General features: G+C 42.9%; 1 protein-coding gene across 1 annotated transcript; it reads right to left on the reverse strand.

The window, feature by feature from the left end:
- Positions 1–24,959, reverse strand: LOC124015680 (rho GDP-dissociation inhibitor 1-like). Its single transcript, XM_046331072.1, has 6 exons — positions 24,801–24,959; positions 11,343–11,537; positions 5,713–5,796; positions 4,836–4,912; positions 3,809–3,872; positions 1–2,489 (listed from the first exon to the last, which is right to left on the reverse strand). Exons 1-6 carry the CDS (start codon positions 24,895–24,897, stop codon positions 2,290–2,292), a joined length of 717 nt encoding a protein of 238 aa, XP_046187028.1. The 5' UTR covers positions 24,898–24,959; the 3' UTR covers positions 1–2,289.
- Between the last annotated feature and the right edge of the window lie 729 nt (positions 24,960–25,688).

The following is a 25,688-nucleotide window of genomic DNA, read 5'->3' on the forward strand; positions in this document are numbered from 1 at the left end:
CCAAGTTGAGTAACATCTTTATTGTCCATGAAGAGCAATCACAAATGATCAAATATGCATACAACCCCACCAGCATCGAAACTGTACAATGTGTGAAGGAATGTATGGAAAAGCACAATATCTGAAACACTTCTACATCCATATGCTTAGGGTACAGTACATGTCAATTCCCCTTTCTGATCCAAAATCCCTCCCTCTTAACATACTCAAACAGTATCACACATTTTCTGCTAGCACATCCTACTCTGTGCAAACTTGACCGTTCTTCCATCAACGTCTCTTTTCGTCAATAGGTCATTGGGCAAAGGCTGGGGCCTGACTGTGGAGGTGTACATCTAAACCCTACCAGCTCCTGTTCCTAATGAGAGCTGAAACACCGTCAATGTCTCCAGCAGCAGACGGTGAGTCATTCTCGACTCCTGTGCCTTCTCTGGTACTTGTCATCACCTTTGACCTCCGACAGCAGGCCCTAAGGTTTATAACATGTGAGTGAGGTGGGGAGGAGGGAAATCTGACTGGGGATTGATGTACATTAAGGCAAAAAAAATAAAATAATCATGTCTCTTTTTCACGCGACCGAAGTCGACGATAAGGCCTCATGGCTAAGGATGAACAATAATGATAATAACAATAATGATGAAGTGGCTTGCTGGGGTGGGCAAGGGGAAAAAAAACAAAATTGGTCAATTCTAGGTGGTGTATTCTATTCTCATTCTAACTACCATGTTAACTTGTGTTTACTAGTGGAGGTTGAGTTCACGGCGGGAGCAGCATGTGTGTAAAGACGACAGGGAGAATCTCAACTAGCAAAGCGATTAAGATGGTGGAACAGTTGATATTACAATATGCCCTTGAGTGAGTCTACCTGATGGCAAGCACCACATGAAATACACAACATACAGCCCAAGGCATGCACCATCTGTTAGTGCACTACCATGACAACTGCACAAGAGTAGTGAACTGATTATTGGTGAGTGAAACTGATTATTTTGATCTTTCGGTATGAGGCAGCACTGGGGCTTACGCCCTTTTTATTTTATTTTTTACAATGTCATTATCTTTCACTTCCTTTGCCCTAGCCTCTGCCGAATCCTAAACTACTGGATGTTCCTGTTTTCAGGGGAAATGGACTTCTGCTTTTGGACATTAACAAGGCGACACGCCACCTTAACTCGTCCTCCACATACAACAGAAAACTAGCAGGATGCGGACATCATAGGGTAAGAGTTGAATACCCCTTATATAGGGGATCTACTTTCAGGCGTAATTACTTCAAAAAAAATTATACACCTGCTACATTAGGTTACCTTGGCCCCAATCCCCATGTAAGAGGAAAGGGTTAAACATTTAAGGGTGGGGGGGTAGGAGGTGCTGAAGTAAAGCATCTCATTATTTCACTGTAGGTTTAAAAATACATGCTCCAGAACTTTTTAACCCCTACATTAAGCCCCACTTGGGCAAGCCCCTTACGTCATTTGAGTGACGGGTAACAAGACGCACACACACACAGTAGAACGAGAGCAATGTCATGGTGCACATATTTGTGACATGCGATTTTCAGAGACCACTTTTGGCTCGTGGGTGCTACTTTCATAACTACTGGCAAAAAAATACAAAAGTACAGGAGAATATCTTTAACAAGGCAGGTCTTGGTAAAATATATGAAAAATAATAAAAAAAAGCTAGCAAGAAGGCAGGCAAAGGAATGCTAAAAGGGGTAAGGAAAAAGATGTCGGGGAAGGATTGACAATAAAAGCTGATTAATATCAACAGTGACATGAACAAAGCCACAGTATACTATTATTCATACAATTAGATCAAACTTAAAGGCCCAATACCAGGTTGGAATAATATTGTGAAAATTATGATAATGCCCTTTCAGTGTTGGAGCTGTTTGAAAAGACTGCCTTGGTAAATTAGTTAATAAACCAATAATGAATCGTTCCAAACCTCTGCCAATAACAGCTAGTTTCCCCTTCCCCACTGAGGCCCCTCCCAGTCAGTCCTAACCAAATTCTTGGCAGGTTGAGGGCATTGACTCAATGGTGGATTTTGTGCAACCAATGAAAGCAGAGGAGGGATGGACGGACAGAGGGGGGCGTTGCGTCTGCTGCTGCTACTAATGCAGACGGATAAATGGGGAAAAAAGAGAGAGGGATGGAAGGGTCGGAATGGAGAGGAAGGGTCAGAATGAAGATTGAAGGCATGAGGATGGAATGAAGTACAAGAAAATAGACTCATGGTGAAATGGGGACATGGTTGTGGGGGTTGGTTTTGAAGGCCTCTTTCTTAATCTTTCCAGTCTTTCTTGATGTTGAGGTTCCACTCCCAAGAAAGGTGGTCGTGCTTATCGTCGTCGGTGAACTTGGACTTGATGTTGTAGGTGCCGCGGGCCAGCATGCCTTTAGGAGCCTCCTCCAGCGGGGTCAGGAAGTCGTACTCGTTCGGCCTCGGCCCATAGCTCCCCACCATGTAGTCCGACTTGTCAACTACAGAGACCGAGAGAAAAGAAGGGCTGTGAATCACCAGGGAGGACAAGAAATACAGGGTGGTGTTCATCAGGCAATAAACAGAAAACAATGAAACAGGGTGTAACTACTTGGAGAAAATACTTGCTCGCTGCGAAGAAAGTTATCAATAAACAGGACTAATGAAAAACACGACTGATGATTGTTTGACTCCAATTTATAGAATTTGTTGTACTTTTATCCCTTTTTCTCCCCAATTTTGTGACATCCAAGTGGTAGTTACAGCCTTGTCCCATCGCTGCAACTCCCCTACGGACTCAGGAGAGGCGAAGGACGAGAGCCACGAGACCTCCGAAACACGACCCTGCCAAGCCGCACTGCTTCTTGACACACAGCTTGCTTAATCCAGAAGCCAGCCGCACCAATGTGTCGGAGGAAACACCGTTCAGCTGGGGACTGAAGTCAGCTTGCAGGCCCCCGGCCCCCAGCAAGGAGTCGCTAGAGCGCAATGGGACAAGGAAATCTCGCTCGGCCAAACACTTCCCTAACCCGGAAGACACTGGGATTGAACCAGGGTCTGTAGTGACGCCTCAAACACTGCATAGCAGTGCCTTAGACCGCTGCACCACTCAGGAGGCCTGCTCCAATTTATTTTGATCAATTGATTTCTCAATAAGCCTCACAAACACGACTCACTAATAAAGCAATTGACACAACAGGCTGTTTTGTGCCTCGACTTGCATCCAGTTTCAAACAAACATTTCACGCCCTGCCACTCTGCCTTTCTCTTCTGCTCAGTAAAATGTGAGATGAATGCTTCAAAACAACTCAATAATATCCCTAGTGACACTGTCGAGTCTGTTTTTCAGCCTCTATTTTTCAACCTTTTCATCCGGTTTCAAACAATACCTGGCCCTTCTGCCTGTTTCTCTTGGCAGATTAAAAAGGGAAGGCAGTGTGTGGGCCGGGGATGTCTGTCAATATTAAACAATGTTAGTCTCCACAGGCCTTAAGTGTTTACAGCTCTTCACTGAACTAATTCATTAACAATGATTCCCTTACTGTCTAAAGCAACGGTGTTGATGTGGCATCATGACACTTCTCTCTTCAATTCTGTTAGGACCAACATTTGGAAACCATGACAATGTATCACCTAGTACATTCCCTGAACAGGGCAATCTGTAGAAACTGATGGTAGTGGGAAACTTCAACGTTGATGTCAACATTCACTTCAGTCTAGGGCACAATTTCCCACATTTACTATAGGAGGAAGGCTTGTGCGGTTGAGATGGAGGTCAGGAGGAAACAAACGAGAGGGATAGGAAGCAGCAAGCACTCACTTCTCACTCCTTTCCTGTGGGTCTGCTGGACATACTTGAGTCCCGAGACAATCTCCTTGTTCACCTGCAGAGATAGGGGGCATCGTTAGCGGCATGGAAAAATCAATCTAGCTTATCGCAAGCTCATCTGACAGAAATAAGCCCTTTAAAAGACCTAGTGAACCATGAAATCTGAAAAATACAATACCTACCAGTAAGCCAAGTTCATTAATGGCACAATCTGAGTGTTTGATTTTTAGTGGGGGAGAAAGAAAAGTAAAGCCACCACCTTTTTAGGGAAAGGGGGATACCTAGTCAGTTGTACAACTGAATGCATTCAACTGAAATGTGTCTTCTGCATTTAACTTATGTGGTCTTCATACAAACAGCTTTCATTCACGTAAAGTGAACGACAGATTCTCTTTTGTTATATTTCAGGTCAATTCAATTGTTTTGTGCAATATCTTACATGTTATACAGGTCACTGCCAAAAATAATGGAAACACTTGTGGGAATGAGAGGTAAAGTATATTGAAAGCAGGTGCTTCCACACAGGTGTGGCTCCTGGGTTCATTAAGAAATTAATATCCCATCATGCTTAAAAATGCTGGGCAGGCCATTATTTTGGCTACCATGGCTATGCTCCTATAGATGACAATGCCACCATCCACAGGCCACGAGTGGTCACTGAATGGGTTGATGAGCATAAAAATGTAAACCATATGCCATGGCCGTCTCAGTCACCAGATCTCAAACCAATTGAACACTTATGGGAGATTCTGGCACGGCGCCTGAGACAGCGGTAATCCTCCAACAAAACATCAAATTATGGAATTTCTCGTGGAAGAATGGTGTCGCATCCCTCCAATAGAGTTCCAGACACTTGTAGAATCTATGCCAAGGTGCATTGAAGCTGTTCTGGCGGCTCGTGGTGGCCCAACGCCCTATTAAGACACAATGTTGGGGTTTCCTTTATTTTGGCAGTTACATGCATGTACATTTAAATGTCAGCAAGGACCACTGCAAAAGATATGAACTGTGCTCTCACTTTGAAGCTGATCTTTATTCTGTACTCCACTCCCTCCTTCAGGATAAAGGACTGCTTCTTAAAGGCCTCCAGATCTCCTGTTAGAAAGACAATGAGGGAATAAAACAAGGTTTCTCCAACTCTCTCTCACACACACACTAACTAGGGCATGCAGCAGGGGACTGCCGTCCACAGGGCCCCAGTGTGGAGTGTGAGAGCAAGGTGTCTAACAGCCATGTGGAGTCCTAGGCAGCTCTGACACCTCAGCAGGGGTCATTATCTCAGCCCAGCAGTGGCACTACCTCATTAGCACACTTAATCAGGGGTTTTAATAGTGTCTTCTAGCAGTGCTGCAACACTCTCCCTTAACATCTAGCAGTGGAACAGACTGGGGAAACAGAAGCAATACAGTAATCTCTTTATTACCCCCACGATGAATGCGTCAAAACAGTTTTTACCCCAGAATTTGCAATAAGTGCTGTACATGGAAAGACCATGAGGTAAGGCTTTGAAATGTTCAAAAGACACCTAATTAATTCCTATTCATTCACAGTTTCCAGCATGTTACTTCTGACACGAGTGGCTGTGTTACACTGTTCCTCGGGAAAAGTCACTACAAGTACTTACACGAGTGTGATGCACGCACTTTTACTGGCACTGGCCTGCCTTGTTCAGGGTGACTCAGGTCATTCTGTTCAGTGGCACAAGGTGTCTTGCTCACCTCCTCAAGAGAGTCAGGTGACAGTAGCAGGTCTTTACTTAGAATGTGGTCTAACAAATCAGTTTGTCAATGCCAGTTAGTGACACACTCGGAACCATTTCCCCCATGTTTTGAGATGCTCGTACGATAAGATGTTTACTGTAATTCCCAGAAATGGACAAAAGTACTACAGCTCACCTTGCAGGTCAAGGGTCAGTGGGTTCGGGGCAGTCTCACACATCAGTGTCAACCGTGTCACCTGGACGTTGGGAACGCTGGGATCTGCAACAAGACCAGACAAAGAACATGGAAATAGATAAAGGTAACTGACCCACAGCAACCGTGACACAATTACACCCTAGTTACTTGCTGATATGTAATGTTTGGTTTCAGACCTTTAAACTTTATAGGTCATTTGTGTGAAAATATGTCAAAACATATTTTATATTCTAACATTAAGCACAAATACATTACTTAAATGTATTTTTACATAATTCTGCATTTGTGTCTAAATGACAACCAAACGGAATACATCCAAGTAGGGATATCTGTGAAGTTATTGCCCTTACCTAGGCCTCCATTTAAACATTAAAAGTTGTAATCGATTGTACAGACCAATACTTCTTAGAGGCAACATTTAGGAATGAAGACTGCATATAAACTACCAGTAACAACCAGCTGTCCAACAGGCTGCCCCAGATGAGAGCTGAAATCAGGACAGCTATCCATTAGTTGGAAGGGCCCCAACATGGGGAAAAAAAACGTTTATTTTGAGATAGCTAGTACCCAGGGACTGTTTCTATAGAATTCTCCCAAAGCTAAACAGTGGTATTTTAATTTTTAAAATTTCACCTTTAAATAACCAGGTAAGCCAGATGAGTAAAGGTTCTAATTTACAACTGCGACCTGGCCAAGATAAAGCAAAGCAATGTGACGACAAAAACAGAGTTAAACAAACGTAGTTATTAACACAATAGAAACATCTATGTACAGTGTGTGCAAATGCAGAAGAGTAAGGAATAAATAGCAATAAATAGGCAAAATAATTACAATTTAGCACTAACACTGGAGTGATAGATGGAGAGATACTGAGGTGCAAAAAGATAAATAACAATATGGGGATGAGGTAGTTGGGTGGGCTATTTACAGATAGGCTGTGTACAGGTACAGTTATCGGTAAGCTACTCTGACAGTTGATGCTTAAATTTAGAGAGGAAGATATAAGTCTGCAACTTAGGGAAATTTTGCAATTCGTTCCAGTCATTGGCAGCAGAGATCTGGAAGGAAAGGCGGCCAAAGGAGGTGTTGGCTTTGGGGGTGACCAGTGAAATATACCTGCTGGAGCGCGTACTACGTGTGGGTCCTGCTATGGTGACCAGTGAGCTGAGATAAGGTGGGCCTTTACCTAGAAAAGACTTATAGATGACCCGGATCCAGTGGGTTTGGCGACGAATAGGTAGCGAGGGTCAGCCAACGAGAGCATACAGGTCGCAATAGTGGGTAGTATATGGGGCTTTGGTGACAAAACAGATGGCACTGTGAGAGCAAATTGCATGTAGTCTGAGTAGAGTGTTGGAGGCTACTTTGTAAATGACGTCCCCAAAGTCTAGGATCGGTAGGATAGTCAGTTTTACGAGGGTGTTTGGTAGCATGAGTGAAGGATACTTTATTGCGAAATAGGAAGCCAATCCTATATTTAATTTTGGATTAGAGATGCTTAATGTCTGGAAGGAGAGTTTACAGTCTAACCAGGCACCTAAGTATTTGTAGTTGTCCACATATTCTAAATCAGAACCGTCCAGAGTAGTGATGCTAGTCAGGTGGGTGCGGGCAGCCATCGGTTGAAGAGCGTGCATTTAGTTTTACTTGCATTTAAAAGCAGTTGGAAGCACCGGCAGGAGTGTTGTATGGCATTGAAGCTCATCTGGAGTTTGTTCATTTCTTGACGCACCCATCCCGTTAGCGGGATCATTTTTATCAACACCCGCTGAATTGCAGCACACCAAATTCAAATAAATTACTAAAAATATATAATTTTCATGAAATCACAAATGCAATATAGCAAAACACAGCTTAGCTGGTTGTTAATCCACCTGGCGTCAGATTTAAAAAAAGATTTTCGGCGAAAGCATAACAAGTGTTAATGTAAGAACATCTCTCTCAGTAGACAAAATATTACAAACACCTAGCAGCCAAGTAGTCACGAAAGTCAGAAAAGCAATAGATTAAATCGCTTACCTTTAATGATCTTCGGATGTTTGCACTCACGAGACTCCCAGTTACACAATAAATGTTCCCCTTGTTCCATAAAGATTATTTTTATATCCAAAATACCTCCATTTGTTTGGCGCGTTACGTTCAGAAATCCACAGACTCGAACGGTCACGACATCGCAGATGAAAATTCCAAATAGTTTCCGTAATGTCCACAGAAACATGTCAAATGGTTTTTATAATCATTCCTCACGTAGTTTATATTGTTTTTTAATCTATAATATATCAACCGGGACCGTCGCTTTTTCAATAGGAGAGGGAGAGACGATGGCTACCCCACTCAGTTGCACAAGCAAAACGCTGCGAACACCCAGCTATCCACTAACGTGATGTTATCTTTCTCGCTCATTTTTTCAAAATAAAAGCCTGAAACTTTGTCTAAAGACTGTTGACACCTTGAGGAAGCCATAGGAAAAGGAATCTGGTTGATATCCCTTTAAATGGAGGCAAGGCATCCAATGGAACAGAGAGCTTTCAGGAAAAACAGCACTTCGTTGGATTTTCCTCAGGTTTTTGCCTGCAAGATCAGTTCCGTTATACTCACAGACAATATTTGGACAGTTTTGTAAACTTTAGTGTTTTCTATCCTATTCTGACAATTATATGCATATTCTAGTTTCTGGGCCTGAGAAATAGGTTGTTTCAAATGGGTATGTTTTTAGCCAAAAACAAAAATCCTGCCCCCTACACTCAAGAAGTTAAGTGTCCAAAGAAGGGCCAGAGGTAAACAGAATGGTGTTGTCTGCGTAGCGGATCAGATTATCACCAGCAGCAAGAGCGACATCATTGATATATGCAGAGAAAAGAGTCGGCCTGAGAATTGAACCCTGTGGCACCCCCATAGAGACTGCCAGAGGTACAGACAATAGGCCCTCCGATTTGACACACTGAAATCTGAGAAGTAGTTGGTTAACCAGGCTAGGCAGTCATTTGAGAAACCAAGAGTATGGAGTCTGCCAATAAGAATGTTGTGATTGACAAGAGTCGAAAGCCTTGGCCAGGTCGATGAAGACAGCTGCACAGTATTGTCTTTTATCGATGGTGGTTATGATATTGTTTAGGACCTTGAGCGCGGCTGAGGTGCACCCATGACCAGCTTGGAAACCAGATTGCAAAGCAGAGAAGGTACGGTGGGTTTTGAAATGGACAGTGATCTGTTTGTTAACTTGGCTTTCAAAGATTTTAAAAGGGCAGGGATGGATGGATAAAGGTCTATAAAAGTTTGGGTCTAGATGGTCTCCCCCATTGAAGAGGTGGATGACCGCTGCAGCTTTCCAATCTTTGGGGATCTCAGGCGATACGAAAGGGATTGCAACAATTTCGGCAGATAATTTTAGAAAGAGAGGGTCCAGATTGTCTAGCCCAGCTGATTTGTAGGGATCCAGATTTTGCACCCCTTTCAGAACATCAACTGTCTGGATTTTGGGGGGGGGGGGGGTGCAGAGCTGTTGGCCAGGGTAGGGGTAGCAAGGTGGAAAGCAATACCAGCCGTAGAAAGATGCTTATTAAAATTCTCAATGAACCCGGATTTATCAGTGGTGACAGTGTTTCCTAGCCTCAGTGCAGTGGGCTACTGGGAAGAGGTGCTCTTATTCTCCGTGGACTTTAGTGTCCCAAAAGTTTTTGGAATTAGTGCTACATGATGCAAATTTCTGTTTGAAAAAGCTAGCCTTAGCTTTCCTAATTGACTGTGTATATTGGTTCCTGACTTCTGTGAAAATGTGCATATTGCGGGGGCTATTCGATGCTGATGCAGAACACCACAGGATGTTTTTGTGCTGGTCAAGGCCAGTCAAGTCTAGGGTGAACCAAGGGCTATATCTATTCTTTTTTTGAATGGGGCATGCTTATTTAATATGGTGAGGAAAGCACTCTTGAAGAGCTACCAGGCATCCTCTACTGACGGGATGAGGTCAATATCCTTCCAGGATACCTGGGCCAGGTCGATTAGAAAGGCCTGCTCGCAGAAGTGTTTTAGGGAGCATTTGACAGTGATGAGGCGTGGTCGAGTGACCATGGACCCATTACGGACGCAGGCAATGAGGCAGTGATCGCTGAGATCCTGGTTGAAGACAGCAGAGCTGTATTTAGAGGGCAAGTTGGTCAGGATGATATCCAAGAGGGTGCCCATGGTTACAGATTAAGGGTTGTACCTGGTAGGTTCCTTGATAATTTGTGTGAGATTGAGGGCACCTATCTTAGATTGTTGGACGGCCGGGGTGTTAAGTATATCCCAGTTTAGAACACCTAACAGTACGAACTCTGAAGATAGACGTTTGGGCACAGACCTGGATAGTATGACAGAACTCTGCAGGCTAACTTCGCCACCTTTGGCAGTTCTAGCTTGTCAGAAACTGTTGTCGTTGGGGATGGAAATTTCTGGATTTTTGGTGGCGTTCCTAAATCAGGATTCAGACACGGCTAGGACATCCGGGTTGACGGAGTGTGCTAAGCAGTGAATAAAACAAACTGATGTTAACATGCATGAAACCAAGGCTTTTACGGTTACAGAAGTCAACAAATGAGCGCGCCTGGGGAAAAGGAGTGGTGCTGGGGGCTGCAGGGCCTGGGTTAACCTCTACATCACCAGAGGAACAGAGGAGGAGTAGGATAAAGGTACGGCTAAAGGCTATAAGAACTGGTCCTCTAGTGCGTACGGAACAGAGAGTAAAAGGAGCAGATTTCTGGGCGCGGAAGAATAGATTCAAGGCATAATGTACTGACACACTATGGTAGGATGTGAGTAAGGGAGCAATGGGTGAGTAAGGGAGCCGTTCAGTTGTCGCTACATCTGTAGGCAAGCTGGAGACATGGCGATTCAGACAGCGGGCCTTCAGCGATGTCGCAACGGAAGAGCTTGTTCAAACTACCTCGGACGAATACGTCGGCAGACCAGTCATGATGGATCGGCAGAACTCCGTGTCCGCAGTATGGAAAAAGAGGTATTGTAGCTTAATAATTAGCTGGTGGACCTCTTTGGCTAGTTGGGAGATGGGCCTAGTTCGAGGCTAGCTCAAGGCTAACTGGTGCTTGCTTTGGGACAGACAGTCAGGCGTAGCCACTCGGAATGCAGCTAGCTAGCTGCGATGATCCTGTGTTAAGGTTCAGAGCTTGCGGTAGGAATTAGAAGATGTGGTAGAGAAAAAGCAGTTTGATATGCTCTGGGTTGATATCGCGCTGTGCAGACTGGCAGGTATTGACCGAGCTGAGGCTGGCTGGTGTCCGAATTAACGGTAACTGACTAGTAGATAGTTAGCTGGCTAGCTTCTGATGGGGGTTCCGGTTCCAAAGTATAAAAACAGCAGATCCGTACCACATTGGGTGAGGCGGGTTGCAGGAGAGTATAGTCAGTCCGTAGATGGAATGCGAGATTAAAATATATATGAAATATATACGAGAAGAAAAAATTAGGAATACTATATTTACACAGGACACACGACCGACTGCTACGCCATCTTGGATTTGACACGTAAAGATACTAAGCAAGCGCCAGGCAGACATCTATACAAACACACATATTGAGAGAGAAATTACAAACACACAACACACACTCACCAGCGACAGCAGCAGCAGCACCGGCTCCTAGCAGAACCTCCTTGTACTTCCGGAGGCTCTCATCATCCTGATCCAGCTCCTGGATTTCCTGCAGGGTCTTCTGGGCCGGGGGCTTGTAGTTGACCGTCTCACCTACGTCGTTCTCCGCAGCGATGGCTGCTAGTTGCTCCGGAGTCAAATCGTCCTCAGCCATGTCTGTGGAGAGAAAGAGAAGTGACAGAGAAAGGGTGGGGAAGAGGAAGGAGAGAGAGAGGAATGTTTACAACCAAGATAGGCAAATAAATAGTTCCACTAATCGCTACTCCTCCCATGTGGCTTCATATCAGAGGATGTAGTATATTCTGCTCAAATAAAAGGATGACAGCATCTCATCAATTACTATGAAATGCTGCTATGACATCACATAAGGCAACAAACAAGGAACTAAAACGCATAAAGGTTCCCTGATCAGAAGAACCAAAAAAGGTGCAGATTTTTTTTTTACATCACAAAGAAATTAAGCCACTACTGATGACTTAATCCTGGTTCTAATGTGAATAATCTGGGCACACTAACAGCATCAGGCTAGTGGGAGACCATCTCCATCAAATTAGGTCATGTGTGAAAAGTCGCATGACATGGGCCCCTAACACACACAAGATTGAGGTCAACTGTCCCAAGATGCAAAGTAATACAACAATACATGACAAAACAACAAATGGCGTATTTTCCATTTTTAACTGCGTGTTCCTTCGCATTGGGAGAACCACCCGAGGGGTTGTTCTAAAAAACGGATCAATCAAACACAGTCTCTCACAACCATTGGTCTCCAGGGGCCTCTTCGCCGGACTTTTCAAAACAAGCTCACACCAATCTACTTACACTGACTGTCATGTGTTATACGGTGATGTTGTCTTCCTTTCATTATTTACAAAGTAAGTTCAACTACACTGACAGATGTGGTCAAGCTTCGGTCAAAACAATGTTGACATACAGAATTTACATGCTCCTAAAATAGACCACATGTAGGCTACATTCTTAAGATCAATGCAATCAATGACCATGGTCCTTAAATGTTGTTGCCCGTTTGCCTCAGATCTGTAATGGCAAACTCCTAAGGTCGTTGTCATGACAAAATTTGTTTGGATCGGGGCCGACTTCCAGGCTTAATTTGTGGGGCTTTCTTCAAGTAAAATCTGAATGAAACGGTTCTTGAAATTGCTTTTCTCAAAAACGACTCAAAATTCAACACGCCCATCTCGGTCCTTTGAACTCACGCCGACATCATTTGATGCCATCTTATCAACAACTAAAGCCATTTGACAGCAAGCCTAATGGTATTCACAACAAACAAGATGGCCAATAAAATCCACTCCAGATGGGTCATCCCCATCCAGGGGTTATAATTGGAATGAGAGGCCTCTCCTCAATATACTTGAGTCATGACAACTGGAGAGACTCACAAAAGCAGGAAGAGTTGTATTTATGCCAAGAAGGGTCCAACATCCCAAATAAGGCTCTCTCTCCCACAATAACCTGATCATGAATCCTCTGTCTGTGTCTGCTACTGCAGAAAGAGCACTTGGGAATGGAAAAAATTAAAAACTAAGTTATTTTCCACTTGATTTTGATGATCTATCATTCTTCACTGGAGCTTGGGGGAGTGAAAGTATTTAAATATTGGCATTTAGTCTTAAACGTTAAAAGCACATCTGGATCCTTGGTAACCAAAGAGCGTAAAACTATTCATTTAAAAAAATAAAAAATAATAGTAGCCTGGTGTGGAAAATGGAGCGGGGAGAATGAATGACAGTTTGTTTTGGAGTTTTGTATGGCGTATAGTACATGTATTAGGAAACTAATCCCTCACTAAAGCCAATCTACACGGTAACAAAGATATAGGAACAAAAAGTACACCATAAAACAAAAGAAAAATGGGAAATAAATTAGTACTGCTGCACTGGCCAATTGTCCAGAAGAAGAAAATCCCATTGCGAAATAATGCTTTTTAGCCTATTCATTGATGGAAATACCAGTCGATTTAAATACATTTGACTGGTCATGCTTATCGGTCTATAGGTTCATTTGCATAATTTAGTGGAATTAAATTTCTGTGTGTGTATATAGGTTATACATCTCATTTATCACACTCGCACAGCATACAGCTACAGAGCCTTTAAGTGGAAAAACAGTCAGACAGTGTGAGAGCTGCTGATACAGCATCTCAAACAGCAAATGCATAAGCAATAGAATGCAGGCTTCATCAGGGTGTCACACCACTTTGCAATGAGCTGGGGGCAGTATGCATTTTGAAAACATACTTCATTTTTGGAATCCTGAACATTTTACTACACATCTTACCTTGCTTCAAAGTAGCCTAGCCAAAATCAGACCATATCCATAGAGGCAATTCTTTTATATCAACTTTCTTTAATTGTCCAGTAGCCAAAGCCACAATCCTTGTCATATTAGCAACCCATGCTAGTTGTTGCATATTTGTTCTCCCCTCTAAATTTAATCTCTCTCACATGTAACTGCTTGCTTATGACAACGGTGTTTCCCCCTAATTGCATTATGGAACGAACATTCACACGTAGCATACAGTCTTGTGCGCATTGCTGAGCTTATAAATATGAAGAAATAATAGTTGAGCAACATTTTAGGGATAAATGTTATCGGTTGCATCAGACTCATGGCTTTTTAACTTTTGTTTTATGTAGCCTAGGCCTATTGGTTGTATGAACTTGGGATCTATCGTCCCACAACTGTCCCAGAGTCAGTTTGGAATAGGCTGTTTCTTTCTAGACAAGCTGAACAATAGAATAGGTCAACTTTTACATGGGGGACAGCAAATTAAAATAGGCTAGTGATTTTGCTATTCGTTACTCGTCTTCGTGACTGAGGGAAAGTACATGTGGGCATCAGAATTAGGTAACATCGTTGCATTCTCAATTCATTTGAACAGAAAATGCCAATCACCATAACCCAAACGGGACTCGTGTCTTCCTGAGCACCATTGGTGGACGCCCTAATTAGGTTACGCTCCCGATGCATATGGGTCCAGTAAATAAATACTGCCGGTCAAACGTCCGGCACCACATATTCCGAACGGAAACCTTTTACTGAATATAGAGATATAGAGCTTGTATCAAGAGTTAAAAAAGCCCACCATCAGTGTGACAGCGTAGTAGTTCCATCATAGCCCTAATGCTTAGTCATGACCTCCCCACGGCCCATATACAAAACACAAACAATAAGCCGTTAGAAGAGGTGAATAGGCCGGTGTTTAAACAACGGCAAGGCAAACCGCCTGAGTCTGCATTTATGATTCAGCCCTAATATGAAAGGCGTGTCATCTTATCTTGAAGGCAGCTTGGAACCTTGACAGCAAGCACTCCAACTAATTGGACGAATGGTAAAAAATTAAAAATAATGCCCTTCCACGCATCTATAACAATGATATGTGATGTTACAAACACTGCCAGTAATATAACAGAACTGTAGGCGATTTCACAAAAGGCTAGTTTGCCTTGGAAACAACTGTACACAAAACATCTCATTAAAAGTTGGGAGAATGGGTATCCCCTTTGGCTAGAGAGGTGTTAACACTAACAGAGAGTTGTCGAGTCTGACTCATGTCCAATTCTATAGAAAATAAAATAACTTGAGACTTGACTTGGAGCCTCAAAACTTCAAATCATCAGTCTCAAGTTATCTGGCCAGGTTATCTGGCCAAAATGAGTAACATTTTGTTACTGGGACAGAAGCACCATGGATTACTCTCCACGCAGCCAGAAACAGTAGCCACATATTGGCTAGTGAAACGCACACTTGGCCCTTTGAATGGAACAGCAAACTGTCAATCAACACAGATCCGGTGAGATACACTGAACCCAAACTGGCTGCACACATGTGCCATTGTGGATAAATTAAATTTTGTCCCACCCCCCAAATGCGATCACGACACACAGGTTAAAATATCAAAACAAACAATTACAGTAATTTGGGGACAGATCAAAAAGCATTAAACATTTATGGCAATTGAGTTAGCAAGCTTGCACTTGCTTGCTAATTTGTCCTATTTAGATAGCTTGCGGTTGCTAGCTAATTTGTCCTGGGATATAAACATTGAGTAGTTATTTTACCTGAAATGCATAAGGTCCTCTACTCCACCAATTAATCCACACATGAAATTGTCAACTACTCCACCTCTGGTGAGGTAGAGGTTAATCCAGGCCCTGCAGTGCCTATCTCCACTTCTACTCCCCATGTGCTCTCATTTGTTGACTTCTGTAACCGTAAAAGCCTTGGTTTCATGCATGTTAACATCAGAAGCCTCCTCCCCAAGTTTGTTTTATTCAATGCTTTAGCACACTCTGCCAACCCGGATGTCCTAGCCGTGTCTGAATCCTGGCTTAGGAAGACCACCAAAAACCCTGAAATTTCAATCCCCAACTATAACATTTTTCGATAAGATAGAACTGCCAAAGGGGGCGGTGTTGCAATCTACTGCAGAGATAGTAAGACAGAACTTTGCAGGCTATCCAGTACTGTACCCAAACAATTCGAGCTTCTACATTTAAAAATCCACCTTCCCAGAAACAAGTCTCTCACCATTGCCGCTGCTATAGACCACCCTCTGCCCCCAGTTGTGCCCTGGACACCATATGTGAATTGATTGCCCGCCATCTATCTTCAGAGCTTTCTGCTGCTAGATGACCTAAACACCCCAGCCATCCTACAATCTAAGCTTGATGCCCTCAATCTCATACAAATTACCAATGAACCCACCAGGTACAACCACAAATCCATATACACGGGCACCCTCATAGATATCATCCTAACCAACTTGCTCTCTAAATACACCTCTGCTGTCTTCAACCAAGATCTCAGCGATCACTGCCTACATCGGTAATGTGTCTGACGACTACCCCTCATCACTGTCAAATGCTCCCTAAAACACTCCAGCAAGCAGGCCTTTCTAATCAATCAGGCCTGGGTATCCTGGAAGGATATTGACCTCATCCCGTCAGTAGAGGATGACTTGTTATTCTTTAAAAAAGTGCCTTCCTCACCATCTTAAATATGCATGCCCCACTCAAAGCACAAAAACATAATGTGGCATTCTGCATTAGCATCGAATAGCCCCCTTGATACACAACTTTTCAGGGAAGTTAGGAACAAATATACACAGGCAGTTTGATGAAGCTAGAAGGCTTTCCTAACAAATTTGCATCCTCAAAAATGTTCTGGGACACTAAAGTCCAAGGAGAATAAGAGCACCTCCTCCCAGCTGCCCACTGCACTGAGGCTAGGAAACACTGTCACCACCAATAAATCCACTATAATTGAGAATTCCAATAAGCATTTTTCTACAACTGGCCATGCTTTCCACCTGGCTACCCCTACCCCAATCAACAGCGCTCCACCCCCCACAGCAACTCACCCAAGCATCCCAATTTCTCCTTCAACCAAATCCAGATAGCTGATGTTCTGAAAAAGGCGCAAAATCTGGACACCTACAAATCAGCCAGGCTAGACAATCTGGATCCTCTCTAAAATTATCAGCGACACTCAAGGTCCTAAACAATATCATAACCGCCATCGATAAGATACATTACTGTGCAGCCGTATTCATAGGCCTGGCCAAGGCTTTCGACTCTGTCAATCACCACATTCTTATCGGCAGACAACAGCCTTGGTTTCTCAAATGATCGCATCGCCTGGTTAACCAACTACCTCTCCAATAGAGTTCAGTGTGTCAAATCGGAGGGCCTGTTGTCCGGAGCTCTGGCAGTCTCTATGGGGGTGCCACAGGGTTCAATTCTCGGGCCTACTCTCTTCTCTGTATACATCAATGTTGCTTTTGCTGCTGAGGATCCTCTGATCCACCTCTATGCAGACAACACCATTCTGTATACCTCTGGCCCTTTGGACAGTGTTAACTAACCTCCAGACGAGCTTCAATGCCATACAGCTCTCCTTCCGTGGCTTCCAACTGCTCTGAATACAAGTAAAACTAAATGCATGCTCTTCAAACGGTCGCTGCCTGCACCTGCCCGTCCATCCAGCATCACTACTCTGGACGGTTCTGACTTAGAATATGTGGACAACTACAAATACCTAGGTGTCTGGTTAGACTGTAAACTCTCCTTCCAGACTCCCATTAGGCATCTCTAATCCAAAATTAAATCTAGAATTGGCTTCCTATTTCGCAATAAAGCATCCATAACTCATGCTGCCAAACATAAACTCGTAATACCATGTCATCTATAAAATAGCCTCCAACACTCTACTCAACAAACTGGATGCAGTCTATCACAGTGCCATCTGTCAGCAACGCCCCATATACTACCCACCACTGCGACCTGTACACTCTCGTTGGCTGGCACTCTCTTTATACTAGTCGCCAAAACCACTGGCTCCAGGTTATCTACAAGTCTCTGATAGGTAAAGCTCCACCTTATCTCAGCTCACTGGTCACCATAGCCAGCTGTCAGAACAGCTCACATAGCCAATCTGTAAATAGCCCATCCAACTACCTCATCCCCATACCGTATTTATTTATCTTGCACCCCAGTATCTCTACTTGCACATCCATCTTCTGCACAGCTACCATCCCAGTGTTTATTTGCTATATTGTAATTACTATGCTACCATGGCCTATTTATTGCCTTTACCTCCCTTATCCTACGTCATTTGCACATGCTGTATATTTATCTTGCACCGGTCGCAGTTGCAAATGAGAGCTTGTTCTCAACTAGCTTACATTAAATAAAGGTGAAATAAAATAAAATAATAGTTTATAGTCATCTCTCCTCCTTCCAGGCTTTTCCCTCTGGACTTATTGGAAACCTTCATAAATTAGGTGCATTACCGCCACCGACCTCATTCATCTGTCAGTCCCCCAAGTTTCTACCATTTCTACCACCCTTTGAGAGGGCAAGATGTTTATTGTGCACATGTACATTTGCAAGACTCATGGGGTAGAAGTTCTGTTTATTTAATTAATGTATGGTTTTTCCTTTGTTCATATTTTCCAGGTTATGTCGGACTTCCGTATGTTTGTGTCCTAGATTTGTGTCATTCTGGTTGTGCTTAATATAACCATGTGTGCCTTAGCCTATTTCTATGCACACTATGTGGTAACATTAAGCTAGCCATTCATACATGGAGCAATAATGTTATAAAATGGATTAAGTCGAATCTAGCAATGTATGCAGAAATGACCTTTTACATTGTTTATTGGCTATAATTGCCAATTGTATGGTCCTGGGAGGGGCAAAGTGCTTATGCTGTTTGAATGACTGCTTACAAACCTGCTGCTGCCTACCACCACTCAGTCAGATGCTTGTATGATCAGACAGATTATATGCAACGCAGGACACGCGAGATAAACTAGTAATATCAACCATGTGTAGGTAACTAGTGATTGTGATTATTGTTTTTTATAAAGAGAAGTTTAATGCTAGCTAGCAACTTACCGTGGCTTACTGCATTCGCATAACAGGCAGTCTCCTTGTGGAGTGCAACGCGAGGCAGGTGGTTATAGCATTGGACTAGTTAACTGTAAGGTTGCAAGATTGGATCCCCCGAGTTGACAAGGTGAACATCTGTCGTTCTGCCCCTGAACAAGGCAGTTAACCCACCGTTCCTAGGCCGTCATTGAAAATAAGAATATGTTCTTAACTGACATGCCTAGTTAAATAAATACAGTTAAAGGTGTAAAAAAAAAATCTGTGTCCAAAAATACCGATTTCCCATCGATATGAAAACTCGAAATCGGCCATTCCGATTAATCGGTTAACCTCTAATGTGCACCAGACAACAGAGATTCACCGACAGGTATAGAACGCGATGGAATCACCAGTTCGCTTTTCCCAGTTGTGCTATACTCAGGGTTGATATTCACATAAATTCCCCTCGACCACAAATTGGGGAAAACCAACATTACATGTGGGTACCCAGTGTACAAGTAGGCTACGCGTAGCTAGCTATATGTGTGGAAACATTTCACCACAAGTAAGACTTAACTTGTTTAGTATAGTCTGTTTGGAACCCCATTCACTACATATAGTCCATTTGTTCTGTTGGTCTTGGCAAGCTTAATATTCCGGTCGGTAGCTAGCACTCACATGGCTGCTAGCACTATCAAGAAAAGGGGCATGAAGGAAGCCCTACAATATTAAGTTTTTCTAAGTAGTGAGAACACTAGGGAGCAGGCATATTTGAAAAGTAATGTTTAGGCATGTTGTACTTTAAGTTTGTAATTGATAAAAACAAGCAGACAAGAAATCGTGTTTGAAAAAAGGTTGATTTCTTGCTGTGAGCCAATGGTGTAACCTAGGCAACCAGACTGTTTTCCTGGTAGGGTGGAGGAGCTTCGGCATTCTATCTCAAATGCTGACCAGACCGAGCACATGTTGATTTTGTTCAACTACACACGATCAGGACACGCAAGTTGAAATATAGAAACTAATTCTGAACCAACTATATTGATTTGGGGGCAGGTCAAATAGCATGAAACATTTATGGCAATTTAGCTAGCTAACTTGCTGTTGCTAATTAATACTTCTGGGGTTATAGTCATTGGGTTGTTATTTGACCTGAAATGCACAAGGTTCTCTACGTGGACAATTAATCCATAGATTCAAAAAAGGTCAACCAAGTTAATTTCAGACTACTTCTCATGACTTAATATGGTGGTTGGCAACCAACTTGAAGGTGCATTATTGTTTGGGGTGGCAGATAGATTAGAGGTTAGAGCGTTGGGCCAGTAACCCGAAAGGTTGCAAGATCAAATCCCCGAGCAGACAAGGTAAAAAAAAAAATCTGTTCTGCCCCTGAACAAGGCAGTTAACCCACTGTTCCTAGAACGTCATTGTAAATAAGAATTTGTTCTTAACTGACTTCCCTAGTTAAATGGTTAAAAAATTAAGATACCACCAACTGGAATGTGGATCTAAATTCATCTTGCAATCACCCACATGGAAATATGCTCTCAAAAAACCAATGAGGAGAGAGGCGGGACTTGCACTGCGTCAAAAATAGAACCAAGTTCTATTTTAGGTCCTGGCTACACAGACACTCGTTGACGTGCGTGAGCAATGTGGGTGCAATGACTGAATAACGTGTACATTTATTTTACAACGCACGGTGTGGTCAGCATAGAATACTGACAGAGTATTTTCAAATACACATGTGATTGGCTCAACTGTTCTGGGGAACAACGGTAAGCTTCATTATAGGGATGCATGATATATCGGAATCGGCAGATATCAGCTAAAACCGCCAACCTCGTATCGGCCCAACGTCTAGTTTAATGCCGATGTTAAAAACCGAGGTCAAAGCTACTGTGCATGCCTATATAACGTAGGTACATGACGTAAAGAAGCCACGTTATATTTTACTCTACACGTGCAACACAGCATTCCTAACCTAGCCCACAATGTCTACTGTGTGTATCAAGTACTCAACAATTCGAGCAGTCATTTGAAAGAGTAAGAAAATTTCAGTGAGACAACTCAAAGGCGAAATCCATTACAGCCAAGATAATGGAATTCATTGTCCTTGACAATCAACCGTTCTCTGTCGTGGGTGATGTGTGCTTTCGCAGAGTGGTCGAGCACCGGTACACATCACCAACTGCGCGATTTTTCAGATGTTGCCCTAGAGGAGTTACACAATAATTGCGTCACTGCTATTAGCTTCACAACATAAATTACTGTTTCAAGGTTTGGGGTCAATTAGAAATGTCATTGTTTTTGAATGTTTTTTTGTGTGCTTTTGTCCATTAAAATAACAAAATTAATCAGAAATAGAGCACAGACATTGTTAATGTTGTAAATGACTATTGCAGCTGGAAACAGCGTTTCAGCATTATCAGCAACCATCACTCCTGTGTTCCAATGGCACATAGCTAATCGAAGATTATTTTAAAAGGCTAATTGATCATTAGAAAACCCTTTTGCAATTATGTTAGCACAGGTGAAAACGGTTGTTCTGATTAAAGAAGCAATAAAACTGGCACTCTTTAGACTAGTTGAGTGTTGAGTATCTGGAGCATCAGCATTTGTGGGTGCGATTACAGGCTCAAAATGGCCAGAAACAAAGACCTTTCTGAAACGCGTCAGTCTATTCTTGTTCTGAGAAATGAAGGCTATCCCATGTGAGAAATTGTGAAGAAACTGAAGATCTCGTACAACATTGTATACAACTCCCTTCACAGAATAGCACAAACTGGCTCTAACCAGAATATAAAAAGTAGTGAGAGGCCCTGGTAAAAAACTGAGCAAGAGGACAAGTACATTAGTGTGTCTAGTGTGAGAAACAGATGACTCACAAGTCCTCAACTGGCAGCTTCATTACCCGCAAAACACCAGTCTCAACGTCAACAGGGAAGAGGCGACTCTGGGACACTGGCCTTCAAGGCAGAGTTCCTCTGTCCAGTATCTTTGTTCTTTTGCACATCTTAATCTTTTATTTTATTGGCCAGTCTGAGATACGGCTTTTCCTTTACAACTCTGTCTAGAAGGCCAGCATCCCAGAGTCACCTCCTCACTGTTGACGTTGAGACTGGTGTTTAAGACTGCTACAAGGTCCCTATTTTACAATTCTATAATCAAAATGTGTTGGTGACAAAATAATGAAAAGGGTTGTACGGTAGCCTCAATAAATAGACAAAGAATTGTGGTTGAACAAGTCATTGCATGTATAGATTTTAATATTACTTGACTTAAAAAAACACGTGACTTGACTTGCTCTTAAAATACACGCCTTGAACTTGACACGAGACTCGACCCGTTCTACTTAGGACTCGACTTGGGACTCGAACCTTGTGACTTGCTCGTGACTCAAATAATAGTGACTCTGCTAACATACATCCAGCCTCCTGACCTGTCTGAACAAGCAGGCTGGGTGGAATGCCACAGAAGGAGAGAGCTCACCCTGCAGACAGTGGAACATGGATTTGACCGCAGTGATAAACATGCCTGAGCACAGGGCAGTTAGGGGCCTGCTTAGACTCCAGCCTGGTCTCAGACTTGATGTAGGATAGTAAATGTAAATCAGGGACACTCAAATTAGTAGGATATGGTTACATAAGACAGAAGGTTACTTAAGGCAAAATCGAAAGGTGGGTGGTTGGTCGGGTGGGAGAATAACGCGAATATCTAGCAGCCCAAAGGTTGTGTGTTCAAATTTCATCATGAACAACTTTAGCATTTGAGCTAATTAGCAACTACTTACTACTTGTTAGCTACTTAACATGCCCGCTAATCCTTCCCCTTTAACCAAACTCCTAACCTTAATCTTAATCCCATAGCTAACAGCCACCTAGCTAACGGTAGCCACAACAAATTGGTTCGTAACAAATCATACATAATGGATGATGGGTATCCACAAATTAATACATTCCATACGAAATCTATTGTCTTAGATCTGCGTAAAGAATAATACGAAACGTTCTAAGACCAGGTTGCAGACTCACACCGACTGCTTTTACACATTGACACCAGTGGTCGACCTACCTCCATCTTGCAAGAACAGACCCGAGGACAATCAGACGTGGACCCGACGACCAACCTAATGGGTCCAAGTTGCTCTTCTGCTTAATGAATAAGTCTTTATATGTTGTCTAACCCTTCTATTAGTGTAAAACAAATATGCTATAGGCTATGCAGAGCTGTGGTGGGGTCCATTCGGGTCTATCAGTTGTAGTTACATAGACCCAAGACTCGATGACAATCAAATAGGGCCCGGCCCGTATCCGAGGAAAAAGCTTGCACTTTGGACCCAGACCCACCCTGAACTGGCATTTGGTTGGACCCGTTAAGACCTCTATACCACATAATTAACCAAATAACTCAACTGTTTGGGTTGGCAAATGTGTGTCAGATTATATAAACTTTCGACCAAATGTCAGGTTGTTTCAGAGCTAATGTTATGTAATGATTTGCACTAAACTTTCAGTGCCACTTAAGAGTAAAATCTCACTTCCTATTCCCTACTCTTAGGCAAAATCCTCAACTTTGTCTGGGAGCTAGGGGCCAGGTGTTTGTCGGTCTGATTTTAACTCAGCTGGGAAGTGCATGGGATGTTCAGAACAGAAACATAACCATCTGCAAGCTCCTGAGCATATACGAGAGATTGTTTGTCACGGATTGACTATTCACTGACAAATAATGATAATTAAAAGCCATTTCCAATGCTAACTTAATGGATGCTCAATTTAATGAGTCGTGATGTTCCATCGTACAGGGCTCAATCAATGTCGTCCTGGCTTCTAGTCTAAAGGGTCCACTACACCCACCCAGTCAGAGGAAGATGTCTGCTAGAAATAATTGACAGGATGTGGTACTTAACATTCAGGTTGACAGAGGAAACAAGTCTACCTACGCTAATGAATTTCCTCTCACAGTCACCAACTAGAATTTGCATCAGTAAACATTAATGGATGAAATTAATTATAGTTGAAATAATGACTCATTATTTATTCAAACCTGTGAACAAAATGAGTTGTACTCTGCACAGGTGCAGAACGGTCTCTTTCTCCTGTGCAATCACTGACAATACTCTACACAGCAACCAGCTGTAAAATTATAATTTGCGTTCCAATGGAACTGGGTATGCAGTGTGCACTACAGATCAGTGCAGTGTGCACTACAGATCAATACAGTATGTCAAAACATTTGTTCTCTTATCAACATTGCTTTATGGACTTGAGTTACTTACTGGAAGAGAAACGTCTAATAAAAATAAACCTAATTTCCATTCTTTTGTTGTCTGTGGGTGGCTAGATAGCTTGAGTTGTAGCGTTAGCTTGCTGCAAAGAAAGACTGACTGGTTAATGTAACGTTAGTTACTGACAGGGACAGATGCTAACTTGAGAATCCAAACGAAAAGCTACATAATTAGCTAAACAATGTGTTACACTATCTAAAGAACAAAGGTTACCTAATCGTCGAATTTAGCACGGTTTCAGGCGACAAAGTAATCAAACGTCAAAGACAGCCAAATAGCTAGCTAGTGTTTTAACACCACTGGCTAACTAGTCTCTGAACGGCTAGACACTGCCGCAAGTCATCAAGCTGCACGAGGATTGCTAGCTGGCTAGTTAGTAACATGGGTGTTGGACTCTAGCTACCTGCCACCCAATTAAACCAAACTATGTTACAAATGTCCCCGTGCTTTTACATAAGTCTCACTGGAGCAGAACAAAATATTAACAGTAGACCAACGTTTACTTAATGTTTCGCTGGCTACATATGGGCTCTGCTGCAGCCAGGGTGTGAAGTATGTAACGTTAGATACCATAGCAGGCTAACGTGATCGTGGTTGGCATACTAGCACAACTCAGCAAATTGCTAGTTAGCAAAGTTGGGACGAAATGACACCAGATATAAAGTAAGTCTAAAACATAATGAAACGTTCGGTGCTTGATCGTTAACTATTGTATAGGTTGTGAAAGCAGGTCTTTACCGTTTTCCTGCTGTTTTTTCCCAGACGCTAGCAGAATAAGTGCTTCTGTTGCTCTTCCCTGTGCAAGTATGGCGAACAAGGAACGGCGCCGCCCCATACAACTCGTTTCCGGGAACTATGCCGCGGCGCGCACGCTCGTTGCAGGTGGCGTGCAGTTGCCGCGCACCCTAAAGAGATTTTAGGTGTGGCTCATTTGAAGTCTTGAACAAGTAGCGGAAGAGTACTTAAACACTTAATTTGAATAGTTTCACATGTTAAAATGGTAGATTTTTTAGGTCCCCATCCTTCATTGCGAACCGAAGACTAATCAACTAGTCCTTCGAGTTCTTTGACCATTTCAACTTATATCGAACAAGTCAGTGATGTGAAATTAATTTCTTACACTGTAGTAACCACAAACCTAATATGAAAATGTGTTAACATGACACATTCATTGGGTTTGACAATCTCACAAGAGTAGTGTTGTGCATGCCCGACTAGCATCACCACACTGGATGGTTCCGACCTTGAATATGTGGACACCTATAAGTACCTAGGTGTCTGGCTAGACTGCAAACTCTCCTTCCAGATCCATATCAAACATCTCCAATCGAAAATCAAATCAAGAATCGGCTTTCTATTCCGCAACAAAGCCTCCTTCACTCACGCTGCCAAGCTTACCCTAGTAAAACTGACTATCCTACCGATCCTCGACTTCGGCGACGTCATCTACAGAATTGCTTCCAACACTCTACTCAGCAAACTGGATGCAGTTTATCACAGTGCCATCTGTTTTGTCACTAAAGCACCTTATACTACCCACCACTGCGACTTGTATGCTCTAGTCGGCTGGCCCTCGCTACATATTCGTCGCCAGACCCACTGGCTTCAGGTCATCTACAAGGCCAT

Source organism: Oncorhynchus gorbuscha, linkage group LG26 (genome assembly GCF_021184085.1).
Source record: "Oncorhynchus gorbuscha isolate QuinsamMale2020 ecotype Even-year linkage group LG26, OgorEven_v1.0, whole genome shotgun sequence".
NCBI lineage: Eukaryota > Metazoa > Chordata > Actinopteri > Salmoniformes > Salmonidae > Oncorhynchus > Oncorhynchus gorbuscha.